Source organism: Pyxicephalus adspersus, unplaced genomic scaffold, assembly GCF_032062135.1.
Source record: "Pyxicephalus adspersus unplaced genomic scaffold, UCB_Pads_2.0 Sca274, whole genome shotgun sequence".
NCBI lineage: Eukaryota > Metazoa > Chordata > Amphibia > Anura > Pyxicephalidae > Pyxicephalus > Pyxicephalus adspersus.
Genome location: NW_027317281.1, coordinates 661 through 18999, shown reverse-complemented (window position 1 = coordinate 18999; position 18339 = coordinate 661). Strand labels below are relative to the sequence as shown.

The 18339-nt window shown below is 37.5% G+C and overlaps 1 protein-coding gene and 1 long non-coding RNA gene across 2 annotated transcripts; both read left to right on the top strand.

Moving 5' to 3' along the window:
• Positions 1-254: 254 nt before the first annotated feature.
• On the top strand, positions 255-6165 carry LOC140344973 (uncharacterized). The gene is made up of 5 exons (XR_011923714.1): positions 255-385; positions 1126-1290; positions 3232-3300; positions 4916-5041; positions 6043-6165. It is a non-coding gene; the product is annotated as an uncharacterized lncRNA (long non-coding RNA).
• A 964-nt stretch (positions 6166-7129) lies between these two features.
• LOC140344972 (fibrillin-1-like) lies at positions 7130-16654 on the top strand (the record flags this gene model as incomplete). Its single annotated transcript, XM_072432158.1, has 7 exons — positions 7130-7148; positions 9921-10043; positions 10752-10874; positions 11615-11779; positions 13721-13789; positions 15405-15530; positions 16532-16654. Coding segments are annotated over exons 1-7 (748 nt in total), but the record flags the coding sequence as incomplete, so codon positions are not given.
• Between the last annotated feature and the right edge of the window lie 1685 nt (positions 16655-18339).

Below are 18339 nucleotides of genomic sequence, written 5' to 3'. Positions count from 1 at the left end.
TAGGGGTGAGGTAAGTAAAACCCCTAACAATTTTAGAGGTACATATTACACCTACAGATAGTGATTTTTTTTTTTTTGGAGAGAGGTGTGTATAGTGTATGGGGACTTTGCATTTTAAAATTTTATTTTACTTTAGGCTATTAGACATTTTTTGTGTTTCCTAAAATTTTGTCAGGATTTTTTTAGGGAGTCTGTTGTTTTCAGATTGCATGGTGAAACTGTTTTTAAAATGTATTAACATTGATCATTTTTTGTTTTACAGATGTGGATGAATGTGCTGACCCAACAACCTGTATTAGTGGCACATGTTCGAATACTCCCGGAAGCTACGACTGTGAATGTCCACCAGACTTCCAGCTAAACCCAACTCGGGTTGGATGTGTTGGTATGATCGTCTTATCAGTGCATTAACATTTCAGGAATAAGAGAAAATATTGGAATTTATATACATTTTAACTGATGACAATATTATATTGGAAAGACAGGACTGCACAGGCACAAGGGGTCCCAGCTTAAACTCTTAATTGAGCATGCCAAAGGGACCACCCAAGCTTTTTAATTCAACACCACCAAAACTTACAAATGCAATTTTTAATGAAGCCAAAAGAAGGATAAACTTTTTAATTACAATATTTAGAGTTCAAGAAAACTATTTAGTAATAATTACAACTTTTTGCCTTTTATGATTATCTAAAAAATATTTCTAGCATTTGTTTAAATTTGAACTACAAAAAAAATTGATGCAAATTTAGAACTTTTACATGTTTCTTTAACTCTTAAGGGTTATCTTTTAGGTTTAGGTTATTGATTATGTATTCTGTTAGGGATTTAAAGGGTTATAATAAATATGGGAGATCGGGTGCAGGAGGGTTAGGTGTTCAGGACTTTTTTACAGTTAAGGATGGGTCAAATGACTTCTATAGGAATTATATTGTTCTACATGTTTTAGACTAAAAAGACCAGAACTCATAATTCCTGAGCCGGAAACTAATATACAAGTAATACCTTTGGTTTCAAATATACATAAAACAATTATATATGTCTTTTATGTTAATATATACATAGTGTGGAGTGTATTTGTTAAATGATAGCTATGTTCACAGTGTTTTACCTTTTCTCCCAAAGATACTCGTTCTGGCAGCTGTTACCTAGAAGTAAAACCACGAGGAGATAATGGAGACCTGTCTTGCAGTAACGAAATTGGTGTCAGTGTAGCCAAGGCTTCATGTTGTTGCTCACTTGGAAAGGCCTGGGGAACCCCCTGTGAACACTGCCCATCAGTAAATTCTAGTAAGTCATTTTATTACGTTAAATCTTGTTTATCTAATTAATAATCACACACTTTCTACCTTTTCTTTCTGCCATTGTGGTACTGGAGCAAATTACTAAAAATTTTACTAAATTACTAAAAAAACCTTGTGGTCTGGAAAAGTTTTAGTCATGTATGTGTATACTGTATTCTTTGGATAAGGCATTGAATGAGATTGTTTTAATTATATCATTTTATTATGGTAGATTGATTTTGATGCCAAAGACTTGTTGGGTTGGTCAACACAATTGTAGATCAGATGTGAAATATTTGGCCTTTGTCAATGTTGGAAATCTGACAGATAGACAATGTGGGTGGATAAGGACCAACCATATGATTTAAGGAAGAGTGAAAGCCGTGAAAAGGAAAGCTAAATATAAAGAATATAACAAATAAATATAAAATAAAAAATTACAAATATGAAATATTATACTACTAATAATGTTTCTATTCTGGCTCAGGCATCAAAGCCATTATTTGTCTTTGCTGTAAGCCAGTTGAGGCCTAAAAGGATATGTTATATTCAGCATATATTATAACAGACTAGCTAATCAGGCTGCACTGCAGCTAGCATCTCAGTGGGCACTAAATGCATATACAGAGGTTATTGGGGCAGCTTATATGTCAGTGTTTCTTAACCAGGATTCAGTGCAACCCTAGGGTTACTCCAGAGGGCTAGAGGTTGAATAATGAACAGTTTGTGACTCTGAGATCAGTTTAATAGATACAAGTGATCTTTTTGGCCTGCCCTGATAAGGAGCTCCCAGATGGCAGTCTGTCCTGCTGGTCAGAGCGGGGAACCCTTGGTCTCGCCATCAGGTCTTGAGAGGCAGCCAAATGTCACTGAGTGTCGTCCCCCTGGAGTGGCGAACCAGGGGTACCCTAAAATCACTTTGAAAATGGTGAACCCACTGTGGATTTAGTACACAGGCACGTCACTTGCTGATTTGGCATTTTTTTTGCTTTCATTCTGCACTAGCTGTGTCTAGTGCAGATGGGCAATTTTTTATCCTTGCCCAGTGTGGTATGCACTGAGCACTTATTTTTTTATGTATTTTTCTGTTAGGTCACTGTCACTGGTGTAGTATTTGTGTGCCAGCCCTGAAGTCTTGGGGAGTGCTTTGGTCTTATAGTCATGTACTCTCCCATAGTGGAAGTCTTTCTTCGGGAGAGCTCCCAGTCTAGAATCTGTTGGGACTGCTTAGGCCGTCCCATAGAGATTGGAACCTAGTAGGCCCATTCCAGCTTCGGCTGGATGGTCCTAGTACCCAGCCCCCCATGGGAGTTTTGCCCCCCGGGGGGGTCTGGGGAATCTGGGTTGCCCTTCCTCTTTAGAGGAGGGATCACAATAGTACCCCAGTGCACGTTTTTTGTGTGGTGTTTTTGCACTATCACTTTTTTTTTCAAGCACAGGGTTTTTGTTTAGTGGATCACATCTACGGGAAATTAAAAAAAAAATTATAGTAAAGGTTCCCTGAAGACATGAAAGTTTTTTCAATGGGGTTCCCCCATATTAAAAATGTCAAGAAATACTTTTTTATGTTGTAGTTGGCAAACAGGCTGTTGCAACATGTTCACCTTAATACTATATGCAATATTTAGACCAGAGACATTACTTTTGGTTTCATCAACAGGGCCTTTTGCTAAATGAGCAATCCAGCTGCCCAAACAACGCATTGGGTTAAATGCAGGGCAATTTCAACATAGCCTTTAAATCTCTACCTATTGCATGATAACATTTGTGAGCTTTCCAAATCTTGGCTTATCTGTTTAGTAACTTTGCACAAAATCTAATTACCATCAGATGCCTATTACATTGTATGACTTTGCACAAAGAAAGCTGTGGCTCGAAATCCACATATATTTGAAAATGTATTGCAGTAAAAGAATACCAGAATATTAACACACATTTTGTTTTTCAGGTGATTACAAAGTTCTGTGTCCAGGAGGAGAAGGATTTAGAGCAAATCCTATAACTGTTATTTTAGAAGGTAAACATATTGCTTTAAAATCTGTAAAGGGATCTATTAGTGAAATACATCCATGATGCTGAAATATGGGATTTTTATTTTTACACAGTATTTATATAGCGCTGACATAATATGCAGTACAAAATCCATAGTAATGTCACAATCTAATGTCCCTACCATAGTCATATGTCTTTAATAGATTAATAATTTTGGGAGGAAGCCAATTAACCTAACTGCATGTTTTGGAATGTGAAAGGAAACCGGAGTACCCGGAGGAAACTGGGGGAGAACCTGCAAACTGGATGCAGATAGTGTCCTAGCCGAGATTGCAAACTACGACGTGACACTGTAGAGTGCTAATCTCTGAGCCATTGTGCTTAATTATTAGCAATAATTATATTTATTACTCAAAAATAAATAAAGTATGATTTAAAACTGAATTAAACTCAACCCACAGTGATACAGTGCTTACAAAATCCTTGGTGCCAAAAGTTTTCTCCACTTTTTTTGAAGTCTTGATTAGCCAGGCCATTATCATTTGTCTGTGTGGGAGTTTGTTCATCTACTTGTATGCTGAAATGAAACACTGAAGTTCTGAATGGGCAGGTTAGAAGCCTATTAGTAGTAAAGTCAAACTGTTCTGCAATACAAACCCTACCCATTCATCCTAATTTTCAGCTTAAAATTTCACATTAAAATGTAGCTTTAAAGTGACTTTGTTCTTCCTGTCCCACATAACAACCCCAAAATGGTCTCTATTTAAGCTATATAGTCTACTGGAATTTTTTTTACGTCCATCAGTCTCCCCAGTGCCCTTAAATGTCTGGGCATCCAATGCGCTTAATAATTACTGCTACCAAGCCCTGTGTCACTATGGTGGGTCAGCTGGCACAGGAAATCATGCTGAAAATTTACATTGGCTGTATATGCCAGTCCTGTTTATTTATCATTGGAAAAGTATGTATTCAATCCTTTATTGCAGGAACCATTTAGACCAGTGGTGATCAACCTGATATAGGCGGCCCCAAGTGTGGCCCCTGATATCACTAAAGGGTTACACATAATATTCAGTGAAAAATGTTTAAGAAAGCTGTCAGGGACTGTAGACATCCAACAGAATATAGTTAGAGTATGCTACAGAGATGGTCTGTAAGCACCAAAACACAGAAATGGTGTTTTAGGTGCCACATAGTAGGTGAGTTCAAAGGGTCCCCAGGCCATAGGATAGGCTTTGGATTATTTTGGGGAAAAACTGCCTAGATTTAAAAATATATATTCAGTCAATAGTTTGGCAGTTATATAACTGGGACTTGAATTTTAGTTTCTTTTCTCACCATCTGCTGTTGACATGTTTTGGCTAGGCAGTGACATGTTTGTAGCTGTTTCAGATTACTGTACTACTAACTTGAAGAGCCGAACATTAGTCAGCTAGCACAAACATTTATCATTACCGGCCAGACGTTTTATACCTGGCCACTTTCACAGCACCAAATATGGCTCCACTGAGACTGCGATACTATAATTTATACATAGCAATAACAAAAAATTAACTTTTTTACAGGAAAAAATAACTTTTAAAAAACTGTAAATTGCAGCCAGGAATTCAATAACGAAAGTATCATGTAATGTCTTCTAGATATCGATGAGTGCCTTGAGTTGCCAGGTCTCTGTCAAGGTGGAAAGTGTATAAATACTTTTGGAAGTTTCCAGTGCCGCTGTCCACCAGGATATTTCCTCAATGAAGAAACTCGTGTTTGTGATGGTATGCAAGTTCATAATTTTGTCCAGAAAAGTTGTATTTGGCTAAGGCAGTGGTCTACCCTAGGATAGCATTCTCCTATTTCCCACTCGCATGGTCACAAAATATTCCTATGGAAAAGAGTCAAAGAGTTCAGCAGATTCTCTGCATTTCCAGGAGTAAACGCCAACAACAGGCAGGTTTATTGTTAGTGCAATGAAAGGCCTCCAATAGCCAACCAAAGAAAATCAAATGCAAACAATCAGATGTTTAGAAAATTAAGAGGTGCAAGCATATTTATGAATATTATTACAAATTCAAAAATGTCAGAATTCAATAAGCAAACACAAAGGAGTAGTCTGATTGACACAAAAAATAACCTGTTACACTTGCATCTGTACTTGCACCTGTTAAACATTTGGTGCAATTACAAAATTTTCCATGTAGGTAGTTAATGAGTTTCAGGTTTAAGTTGCAGTGTGGCCTTGCTGAAGTGCGCTCTATTGACTTACGAATGGCAAAGTATCAAGACCGGTTATTAGAGTTAGCTTTTACACTCTCAAGCTTATTTACACTCTCAAGCATTTAAATCTGACCACATATGGGTAAATCCATGTAAAATGATTTATAGAAAGATATTTAGCTATTGGGTGACACACTAGCAGGAAAGCCATAGTACATCTACACATTGACACATGATCGTGAAACCCTTCACAAAATCATTTCACACAAAAAGTAGTTTAAACTACTGAGTAGGGCAGCTGTGTTGAAAAAGCCTGCATTTTGAAGTCCCAACATTGTTCTGTCTAGATAAATCCTTGTACCTAATACCGCACAGTCATATTGGAATACAACCTTTCTTCTGCTTCTTCTCATAAGTGTCTTACAACATTGGCAGCAGCCCACACATAAGAACCTTCTCTGCAGATAATCTTCCTGGTTCCTGGAAACGTTTGAAAGGCCTGCAGGGAAGAACAAACAGATGTGTGCGATCTCTCACTTTTATTCTATTATTTTTATTTAAGATGTCAATGAATGTGAGCAGCCTGGAATTTGTGGCCCTGGAACATGTTATAACACAGTTGGGAATTATACCTGTATTTGTCCACCCGATTATATGCCAGTGAATGGAGGAAACAACTGTATGGGTAAGTGGCAATGTTTGTCAGATTTGTCTTTTTAAATATAGAAAAAGTCGAATGCATGCCTGTCATAGGGCAAATCTTCAGGTTTTATAGAAGCTGCCAAACTAAAGTGGCCATTTAATTTGACTCAAGGTTCAATGTAAAAACCAAGAAAAAAACACAACTTGTAGGCATATAGCAGTTATTTAAAATGTATGATTACTAAATCATTTTAAATGCAATTGAAAGGTATAATTTCCTATTTCTATAATTCTGTCAATAGGATTTAAGATGTCAATAAACCTCAACATTTGAATAGCCGTGCACGTAAAGCATTGTATATTTACAACTACAATATAAAGGCAAATCAAAGTACAAAATTGAATGTGAATACAAAATTTACAATAAAATAAGAAAACATTTGGATTTTGGTAGTATGTCAAGTTAGGTGCATAGTTATGTCTGATACCGGAAGGAAAAAGGTAAAGGGGTAGAAATAAGGATACAGGTGAGGAAAGTGAATTTATTAGCAGGGAGAGTTAAAAAAACTCTGTTTATATAGTCCTGTTCAGGTTGTAGAGTTCCCATCCTTTTGGGGAATAAGCATCTGTAAAGGAAGTCAAATCTATATCAGGTGTGTCACAACATATCAGTGCCAGATATTCTGCCGATAAACTTAATGGATAATTACTTTATTTAAGGTTTACATGAAACAAAAGTAGCAATGCCAGAACTCAACGTAGTCAAATGTATGGCAGTGTATTGCAAGTAGGCAAGCATCCTACTGCAGTTTCATGAGTTGCATTGTCACGCTGGGAAGACATGACCACTAGGGGGCGCCACGGCTTGCACAAAAGTGGTGTAAGTGAGCCCTGAGAAGCGCCAAGGAGCAGAGTCTAAGCTGCAACCAGGTCTTCTCCAGAGCCTATAGTGGTTAGAATGTTGCACTGCTGGTTACAGCCAAGTTGCGGTCCTTCCGGCCACCACGATGTGCAAGAAGATACACGGTACCAAATCACTAAGCAGAAGAATCATTAAGGAAGGCTGGGGTCAAGGCAGGCAGCAAGCAAGACAGGTCAGGTCACAAGCTAGAGGTCAAGTACCAGGAATCCAGAAAATAAATGCCAGTGACAAAGGGGCCACTGCAAAAACAGGGAACACAGGAGACACAGAAAGCAACAGGAGGCACAGGTAACATGGGAATATCCACAGATGGAGAGGAACACTGGAACAGCACAAGGGAATAGGCTGGGAAACAGACTGGGTAACAAGGGGTTAACACAGCAGCTCGACAGAGGAAACACTGAATCAAGCAACAGGTATACAGGAACTGCTCAGAAGAGCTAGGGGCTCTGCACTAGTGGAGACATGTTTCACGGACGCTGAGTGCTGTGTTTGAGCTAGCTAAATAGCCAGGGATGGTTAAGAGGCAATTTTCTGGCCAGCAGATTGGACGAAACTGATAAAGCTTGGGAGCGTAGGAACGCCCAGAGTCAGAAATGCCTGCGGTGTCTGCGCTTTAGTGAGGAAGACGTAAGTGTGACATGGATTGAATTAAACATGAATTAGAGAAAGCAAAACATAATCTGCTTCACAAGCTGTCAAGGGAAAATAGAAATAGGTTTGGCTTTCTTAATTATAAATGACAATTTATCAGGACATTTGATCCACATATTTTATTATTATATGGAGCTTGCATTATTGATTGGGCGTTTTTTTTATTTTTGCCAGTATTTTACCTTTTACCCTAAGATAGTTTTAGAGTAAGATTGATATATGTGAAGTTGCATTGATATATGTGAAGTTGCATAAACCGTGGGAGAATTAGGAAATTTTCGAATTAGTGTTTGTCCAGTCTTGCTACTCAGCATATCATATGTGCTCAGGTTAGGGGTGCACATACACAACACGGCTTCTGCCAACTATCAATTATTATAACATACAGTAGACGCAAACTACATGGAGTATTTATTTAACATGTTCAGGGACAACATTTCTCTTGAAATGCCCTCTCTGTGATAAATGAGATTAGCAGGAAAGAGTGAACAAAATACAAGGGATTTAAATAATTCCTCCAGTGTAAAACTGGAAATATGAATACCATGTGATAATGATTTATTATAATAATACAAAAACAATGGTATATAAATCTTACCCTGTCAATGTGCCTTACTAATTACCTGTCTCAGAACATATATATTAATTATTCTCTAAGCACATTTTTTAATAATAAACTTATCAATAAAGTGTAGGTATAACCAAAGCATGTTTACAACGCATGTAAGGTTGTTTTTTGGAGTGATTAGGCTTCACTTTCCCTTTCCTTTCCTATCCCAGTGAGGGAGGTTAGAAAATCTCTACCAATTGAGAGAAATTCCTTATTTGGATTGTTGTTACCAGAACAGAAATGCACATTAGAACCTTGCCCATTAGAAGATTCAGGGATTGTTCCAACAGATGCCTACAAAAATATTTATCTTGCATTGGTTTAAAAAAGGATTCCAAGGAGGCATGGCTGTCCCTATTTAGCATAGCATATTTTTCTCATTTGGCACAAGTGCCATCGTGATAATTAAAGTCAATGGAAGCACCCTCAAAACCCTTGAAAAAGGGAAATTCCAGTGGTAGAGATACCTGTGGCAAAAACAACTGCTACTATGAATTAGGAACACTGAAAAAAACACAAACAAAAACACCATAGATGTAAATAAAACAATTTTTGGTGCCCATCCTTTGTTTTCTAAACAACCATCTGAACCTAATGTTACCCTCAGCTCTCCTATTCTAGTGCCAACTGTAAATTTTATATAAAATATATTTTTAATATTGATAACCATGGCTTATATAGAGGGAGAATCTCTCCAGAAGAGTTACATAACTGAATGGGGTTCTTTTCCTTACCTTCTCCCCACTAGTCAAAACTATAAATGGTGTTTTAGCTAAAATATTTTTTAAACTCAACTAATTTTGACAAAAGTAATGCATAAATGATAGTCAGTTTGTTTATCTGGTAACTATCTATACATCATCTTGCACTAGTAGAATGAATACAGAGCATGATCAATTGTTTAGTTGAATCATACAATATTATATACAGTAGTACCTTGGTATAAGTCCTTAATTTGTTCCAGATCCTTGGACTTATACCAAACAGGACTTATACCAAACAAATTTTTCCCATAAGAAATAAAAGGAAAATTATTAATCCATTCCCATGAAAAAAAAATCCTATTGTTATTGGCATATTATACATTGATGGGACTGTATGAATTAATTTAAACACTGCTTAATACTAAAATACATAAATATAAAAGCAATTAGATGAAATAAATGAAAATTTAACCTCTCTTTACCTTACTTTACTGAAAAGAGTTGAGTGCCTACTAGAATGGTGCTAAGGAGGAGGAGGAGTTGGTATGTAATTCACAGAGAGTTATAGCGCGGGTTGTTCACTGAATGGTAGCAACTGGCTACTCGTGGGCAGTCGTGGCTTTGTCTCGAGGGAGGTAAATAATGGTAGCGCACAGTGTTATGACTCATTTTGACCCAAACAAGTTCTAGCACAAAGGTTGTATACCAAGCAAAGGTATTTATACCAGGCAAAATTTTTGGTGTCCAAACAGGACTTATACCAAGTTGGACTTATTCCAAAGTGGACTTATACCGAGGTGCCACTGTAGTTGAACTATTGTAATATTAGTTGAATATGAAAGTAATTCTGATGTTCATTTTTATGCTTCTATATATTATATATTAATAAAGAAATATTTTATCTACAGATATCGATGAATGTGCATTGCCCAACATCTGTGTCTTTGGCACCTGCAAGAATCTCCCAGGTCTCTTTAGATGTGATTGTGCCATAGGATACGAGCTGGATAGAAGTGGAGGCAATTGTACAGGTAATGTGACATTGACATTTTAGTAAAAAACAGAAAAGACATAACTGGCATAGTACTATGGACCTACAGACCACGGGTTGGCTAGTATTGGATATATTTCAGATGCAAAGACATCATTTTTTTGGCAGTTTTGAGATAACAGTGGCTCTGTTGTTCTATATACTTTGAGCTGTTGACTGGGAAAAGTAAAATTAGATGCACATCGCAGTAAAATGAAAGGTCTGCTCAAATAATAATCAAAGCCCTTTCCCCATTTACAAACTACTACAAATTAGTAGTATGTAACTGTAAAAAAACATGCAGGCCAGGCAAAAACAAATAAGAAAACCCTCCAGTCTATTGCCAACCCATCTTTTTGCAAGATTTTGGCTGCTCTTTATTCCCTAGAATCTAGTTTAAAACAGAATGACAGACATCCCCTTTGCCTAGGCATTGCAGACAAACGATAGGGGTGAGGTAAGTAAAACCCCTAACAATTTTAGAGGTACATATTACACCTACAGATAGTGATTTTTTTTTTTTTGGAGAGAGGTGTGTATAGTGTATGGGGACTTTGCATTTTAAAATTTTATTTTACTTTAGGCTATTAGACATTTTTTGTGTTTCCTAAAATTTTGTCAGGATTTTTTTAGGGAGTCTGTTGTTTTCAGATTGCATGGTGAAACTGTTTTTAAAATGTATTAACATTGATCATTTTTTGTTTTACAGATGTGGATGAATGTGCTGACCCAACAACCTGTATTAGTGGCACATGTTCGAATACTCCCGGAAGCTACGACTGTGAATGTCCACCAGACTTCCAGCTAAACCCAACTCGGGTTGGATGTGTTGGTATGATCGTCTTATCAGTGCATTAACATTTCAGGAATAAGAGAAAATATTGGAATTTATATACATTTTAACTGATGACAATATTATATTGGAAAGACAGGACTGCACAGGCACAAGGGGTCCCAGCTTAAACTCTTAATTGAGCATGCCAAAGGGACCACCCAAGCTTTTTAATTCAACACCACCAAAACTTACAAATGCAATTTTTAATGAAGCCAAAAGAAGGATAAACTTTTTAATTACAATATTTAGAGTTCAAGAAAACTATTTAGTAATAATTACAACTTTTTGCCTTTTATGATTATCTAAAAAATATTTCTAGCATTTGTTTAAATTTGAACTACAAAAAAAATTGATGCAAATTTAGAACTTTTACATGTTTCTTTAACTCTTAAGGGTTATCTTTTAGGTTTAGGTTATTGATTATGTATTCTGTTAGGGATTTAAAGGGTTATAATAAATATGGGAGATCGGGTGCAGGAGGGTTAGGTGTTCAGGACTTTTTTACAGTTAAGGATGGGTCAAATGACTTCTATAGGAATTATATTGTTCTACATGTTTTAGACTAAAAAGACCAGAACTCATAATTCCTGAGCCGGAAACTAATATACAAGTAATACCTTTGGTTTCAAATATACATAAAACAATTATATATGTCTTTTATGTTAATATATACATAGTGTGGAGTGTATTTGTTAAATGATAGCTATGTTCACAGTGTTTTACCTTTTCTCCCAAAGATACTCGTTCTGGCAGCTGTTACCTAGAAGTAAAACCACGAGGAGATAATGGAGACCTGTCTTGCAGTAACGAAATTGGTGTCAGTGTAGCCAAGGCTTCATGTTGTTGCTCACTTGGAAAGGCCTGGGGAACCCCCTGTGAACACTGCCCATCAGTAAATTCTAGTAAGTCATTTTATTACGTTAAATCTTGTTTATCTAATTAATAATCACACACTTTCTACCTTTTCTTTCTGCCATTGTGGTACTGGAGCAAATTACTAAAAATTTTACTAAATTACTAAAAAAACCTTGTGGTCTGGAAAAGTTTTAGTCATGTATGTGTATACTGTATTCTTTGGATAAGGCATTGAATGAGATTGTTTTAATTATATCATTTTATTATGGTAGATTGATTTTGATGCCAAAGACTTGTTGGGTTGGTCAACACAATTGTAGATCAGATGTGAAATATTTGGCCTTTGTCAATGTTGGAAATCTGACAGATAGACAATGTGGGTGGATAAGGACCAACCATATGATTTAAGGAAGAGTGAAAGCCGTGAAAAGGAAAGCTAAATATAAAGAATATAACAAATAAATATAAAATAAAAAATTACAAATATGAAATATTATACTACTAATAATGTTTCTATTCTGGCTCAGGCATCAAAGCCATTATTTGTCTTTGCTGTAAGCCAGTTGAGGCCTAAAAGGATATGTTATATTCAGCATATATTATAACAGACTAGCTAATCAGGCTGCACTGCAGCTAGCATCTCAGTGGGCACTAAATGCATATACAGAGGTTATTGGGGCAGCTTATATGTCAGTGTTTCTTAACCAGGATTCAGTGCAACCCTAGGGTTACTCCAGAGGGCTAGAGGTTGAATAATGAACAGTTTGTGACTCTGAGATCAGTTTAATAGATACAAGTGATCTTTTTGGCCTGCCCTGATAAGGAGCTCCCAGATGGCAGTCTGTCCTGCTGGTCAGAGCGGGGAACCCTTGGTCTCGCCATCAGGTCTTGAGAGGCAGCCAAATGTCACTGAGTGTCGTCCCCCTGGAGTGGCGAACCAGGGGTACCCTAAAATCACTTTGAAAATGGTGAACCCACTGTGGATTTAGTACACAGGCACGTCACTTGCTGATTTGGCATTTTTTTTGCTTTCATTCTGCACTAGCTGTGTCTAGTGCAGATGGGCAATTTTTTATCCTTGCCCAGTGTGGTATGCACTGAGCACTTATTTTTTTATGTATTTTTCTGTTAGGTCACTGTCACTGGTGTAGTATTTGTGTGCCAGCCCTGAAGTCTTGGGGAGTGCTTTGGTCTTATAGTCATGTACTCTCCCATAGTGGAAGTCTTTCTTCGGGAGAGCTCCCAGTCTAGAATCTGTTGGGACTGCTTAGGCCGTCCCATAGAGATTGGAACCTAGTAGGCCCATTCCAGCTTCGGCTGGATGGTCCTAGTACCCAGCCCCCCATGGGAGTTTTGCCCCCCGGGGGGGTCTGGGGAATCTGGGTTGCCCTTCCTCTTTAGAGGAGGGATCACAATAGTACCCCAGTGCACGTTTTTTGTGTGGTGTTTTTGCACTATCACTTTTTTTTTCAAGCACAGGGTTTTTGTTTAGTGGATCACATCTACGGGAAATTAAAAAAAAAATTATAGTAAAGGTTCCCTGAAGACATGAAAGTTTTTTCAATGGGGTTCCCCCATATTAAAAATGTCAAGAAATACTTTTTTATGTTGTAGTTGGCAAACAGGCTGTTGCAACATGTTCACCTTAATACTATATGCAATATTTAGACCAGAGACATTACTTTTGGTTTCATCAACAGGGCCTTTTGCTAAATGAGCAATCCAGCTGCCCAAACAACGCATTGGGTTAAATGCAGGGCAATTTCAACATAGCCTTTAAATCTCTACCTATTGCATGATAACATTTGTGAGCTTTCCAAATCTTGGCTTATCTGTTTAGTAACTTTGCACAAAATCTAATTACCATCAGATGCCTATTACACTGTATGACTTTGCACAAAGAAAGCTGTGGCTCGAAATCCACATATATTTGAAAATGTATTGCAGTAAAAGAATACCAGAATATTAACACACATTTTGTTTTTCAGGTGATTACAAAGTTCTGTGTCCAGGAGGAGAAGGATTTAGAGCAAATCCTATAACTGTTATTTTAGAAGGTAAACATATTGCTTTAAAATCTGTAAAGGGATCTATTAGTGAAATACATCCATGATGCTGAAATATGGGATTTTTATTTTTACACAGTATTTATATAGCGCTGACATAATATGCAGTACAAAATCCATAGTAATGTCACAATCTAATGTCCCTACCATAGTCATATGTCTTTAATAGATTAATAATTTTGGGAGGAAGCCAATTAACCTAACTGCATGTTTTGGAATGTGAAAGGAAACCGGAGTACCCGGAGGAAACTGGGGGAGAACCTGCAAACTGGATGCAGATAGTGTCCTAGCCGAGATTGGAAACTACGACGTGACACTGTAGAGTGCTAATCTCTGAGCCATTGTGCTTAATTATTAGCAATAATTATATTTATTACTCAAAAATAAATAAAGTATGATTTAAAACTGAATTAAACTCAACCCACAGTGATACAGTGCTTACAAAATCCTTGGTGCCAAAAGTTTTCTCCACTTTTTTTGAAGTCTTGATTAGCCAGGCCATTATCATTTGTCTGTGTGGGAGTTTGTTCATCTACTTGTATGCTGAAATGAAACACTGAAGTTCTGAATGGGCAGGTTAGAAGCCTATTAGTAGTAAAGTCAAACTGTTCTGCAATACAAACCCTACCCATTCATCCTAATTTTCAGCTTAAAATTTCACATTAAAATGTAGCTTTAAAGTGACTTTGTTCTTCCTGTCCCACATAACAACCCCAAAATGGTCTCTATTTAAGCTATATAGTCTACTGGAATTTTTTTTACGTCCATCAGTCTCCCCAGTGCCCTTAAATGTCTGGGCATCCAATGCGCTTAATAATTACTGCTACCAAGCCCTGTGTCACTATGGTGGGTCAGCTGGCACAGGAAATCATGCTGAAAATTTACATTGGCTGTATATGCCAGTCCTGTTTATTTATCATTGGAAAAGTATGTATTCAATCTTATATTGCAGGAACCATTTAGACCAGTGGTGATCAACCTGATATAGGCGGCCCCAAGTGTGGCCCCTGATATCACTAAAGGGTTACACATAATATTCAGTGAAAAATGTTTAAGAAAGCTGTCAGGGACTGTAGACATCCAACAGAATATAGTTAGAGTATGCTACAGAGATGGTCTGTAAGCACCAAAACACAGAAATGGTGTTTTAGGTGCCACATAGTAGGTGAGTTCAAAGGGTCCCCAGGCCATAGGATAGGCTTTGAATTATTTTGGGGAAAAACTGCCTAGATTTAAAAATATATATTCAGTCAATAGTTTGGCAGTTATATAACTGGGACTTGAATTTTAGTTTCTTTTCTCACCATCTGCTGTTGACATGTTTTGGCTAGGCAGTGACATGTTTGTAGCTGTTTCAGATTACTGTACTACTAACTTGAAGAGCCGAACATTAGTCAGCTAGCACAAACATTTATCATTACCGGCCAGACGTTTTATACCTGGCCACTTTCACAGCACCAAATATGGCTCCACTGAGACTGCGATACTATAATTTATACATAGCAATAACAAAAAATTAACTTTTTTACAGGAAAAAATAACTTTTAAAAAACTGTAAATTGCAGCCAGGAATTCAATAACGAAAGTATCATGTAATGTCTTCTAGATATCGATGAGTGCCTTGAGTTGCCAGGTCTCTGTCAAGGTGGAAAGTGTATAAATACTTTTGGAAGTTTCCAGTGCCGCTGTCCACCAGGATATTTCCTCAATGAAGAAACTCGTGTTTGTGATGGTATGCAAGTTCATAATTTTGTCCAGAAAAGTTGTATTTGGCTAAGGCAGTGGTCTACCCTAGGATAGCATTCTCCTATTTCCCACTCGCATGGTCACAAAATATTCCTATAGAAGAGAGTCAAAGAGTTCAGCAGATTCTCTGCATTTCCAGGAGTAAACGCCAACAACAGGCAGGTTTATTGTTAGTGCAATGAAAGGCCTCCAATAGCCAACCAAAGAAAATCAAATGCAAACAATCAGATGTTTAGAAAATTAAGAGGTGCAAGCATATTTATGAATATTATTACAAATTCAAAAATGTCAGAATTCAATAAGCAAACACAAAGGAGTAGTCTGATTGACACAAAAAATAACCTGTTACACTTGCATCTGTACTTGCACCTGTTAAACATTTGGTGCAATTACAAAATTTTCCATGTAGGTAGTTAATGAGTTTCAGGTTTAAGTTGCAGTGTGGCCTTGCTGAAGTGCGCTCTATTGACTTACGAATGGCAAAGTATCAAGACCGGTTATTAGAGTTAGCTTTTACACTCTCAAGCTTATTTACACTCTCAAGCATTTAAATCTGACCACATATGGGTAAATCCATGTAAAATGATTTATAGAAAGATATTTAGCTATTGGGTGACACACTAGCAGGAAAGCCATAGTACATCTACACATTGACACATGATCGTGAAACCCTTCACAAAATCATTTCACACAAAAAGTAGTTTAAACTACTGAGTAGGGCAGCTGTGTTGAAAAAGCCTGCATTTTGAAGTCCCAACATTGTTCTGTCTAGATAAATCCTTGTACCTAATACCGCACAGTCATATTGGAATACAACCTTGCTTCTGCTTCTTCTCATAAGTGTCTTACAACATTGGCAGCAGCCCACACATAAGAACCTTCTCTGCAGATAATCTTCCTGGTTCCTGGAAACGTTTGAAAGGCCTGCAGGGAAGAACAAACAGATGTGTGCGATCTCTCACTTTTATTCTATTATTTTTATTTAAGATGTCAATGAATGTGAGCAGCCTGGAATTTGTGGCCCTGGAACATGTTATAACACAGTTGGGAATTATACCTGTATTTGTCCACCCGATTATATGCCAGTGAATGGAGGAAACAACTGTATGGGTAAGTGGCAATGTTTGTCAGATTTGTCTTTTTAAATATAGAAAAAGTCGAATGCATGCCTGTCATAGGGCAAATCTTCAGGTTTTATAGAAGCTGCCAAACTGAAGTGGCCATTTAATTTGACTCAAGGTTCAATGTAAAAACCAAGAAAAAAACACAACTTGTAGGCATATAGCAGTTATTTAAAATGTATGATTACTAAATCATTTTAAATGCAATTGAAAGGTATAATTTCCTATTTCTATAATTCTGTCAATAGGATTTAAGATGTCAATAAACCTCAACATTTGAATAGCCGTGCACGTAAAGCATTGTATATTTACAACTACAATATAAAGGCAAATCAAAGTACAAAATTGAATGTGAATACAAAATTTACAATAAAATAAGAAAACATTTGGATTTTGGTAGTATGTCAAGTTAGGTGCATAGTTATGTCTGATACCGGAAGGAAAAAGGTAAAGGGGTAGAAATAAGGATACAGGTGAGGAAAGTGAATTTATTAGCAGGGAGAATTAAAAAAACTCTGTTTATATAGTCCTGTTCAGGTTGTAGAGTTCCCATCCTTTTGGGGAATAAGCATCTGTAAAGGAAGTCAAATCTATATCAGGTGTGTCACAACATATCAGTGCCAGATATTCTGCCGATAAACTTAATGGATAATTACTTTATTTAAGGTTTACATGAAACAAAAGTAGCAATGCCAGAACTCAACGTAGTCAAATGTATGGCAGTGTATTGCAAGTAGGCAAGCATCCTACTGCAGTTTCATGAGTTGCATTGTCACGCTGGGAAGACATGACCACTAGGGGGCGCCACGGCTTGCACAAAAGTGGTGTAAGTGAGCCCTGAGAAGCACCAAGGAGCAGAGTCTAAGCTGCAACCAGGTCTTCTCCAGAGCCTATAGTGGTTAGAATGTTGCACTGCTGGTTACAGCCAAGTTGCGGTCCTTCCGGCCACCACGATGTGCAAGAAGATACACGGTACCAAATCACTAAGCAGAAGAATCATTAAGGAAGGCTGGGGTCAAGGCAGGCAGCAAGCAAGACAGGTCAGGTCACAAGCTAGAGGTCAAGTACCAGGGATCCAGAAAATAAATGCCAGTGACAAAGGGGCCACTGCAAAAACAGGGAACACAGGAGACACAGAAAGCAACAGGAGGCACAGGTAACATGGGAATATCCACAGATGGAGAGGAACACTGGAACAGCACAAGGGAATAGGCTGGGAAACAGACTGGGTAACAAGGGGTTAACACAGCAGCTCGACAGAGGAAACACTGAATCAAGCAACAGGTATACAGGAACTGCTCAGAAGAGCTAGGGGCTCTGCACTAGTGGAGACATGTTTCACGGACGCTGAGTGCTGTGTTTGAGCTAGCTAAATAGCCAGGGATGGTTAAGAGGCAATTTTCTGGCCAGCAGATTGGACGAAACTGATAAAGCTTGGGAGCGTAGGAACGCCCAGAGTCAGAAATGCCTGCGGTGTCTGCGCTTTAGTGAGGAAGACGTAAGTGTGACATGGATTGAATTAAACATGAATTAGAGAAAGCAAAACATAATCTGCTTCACAAGCTGTCAAGGGAAAATAGAAATAGGTTTGGCTTTCTTAATTATAAATGACAATTTATCAGGACATTTGATCCACATATTTTATTATTATATGGAGCTTGCATTATTGATTGG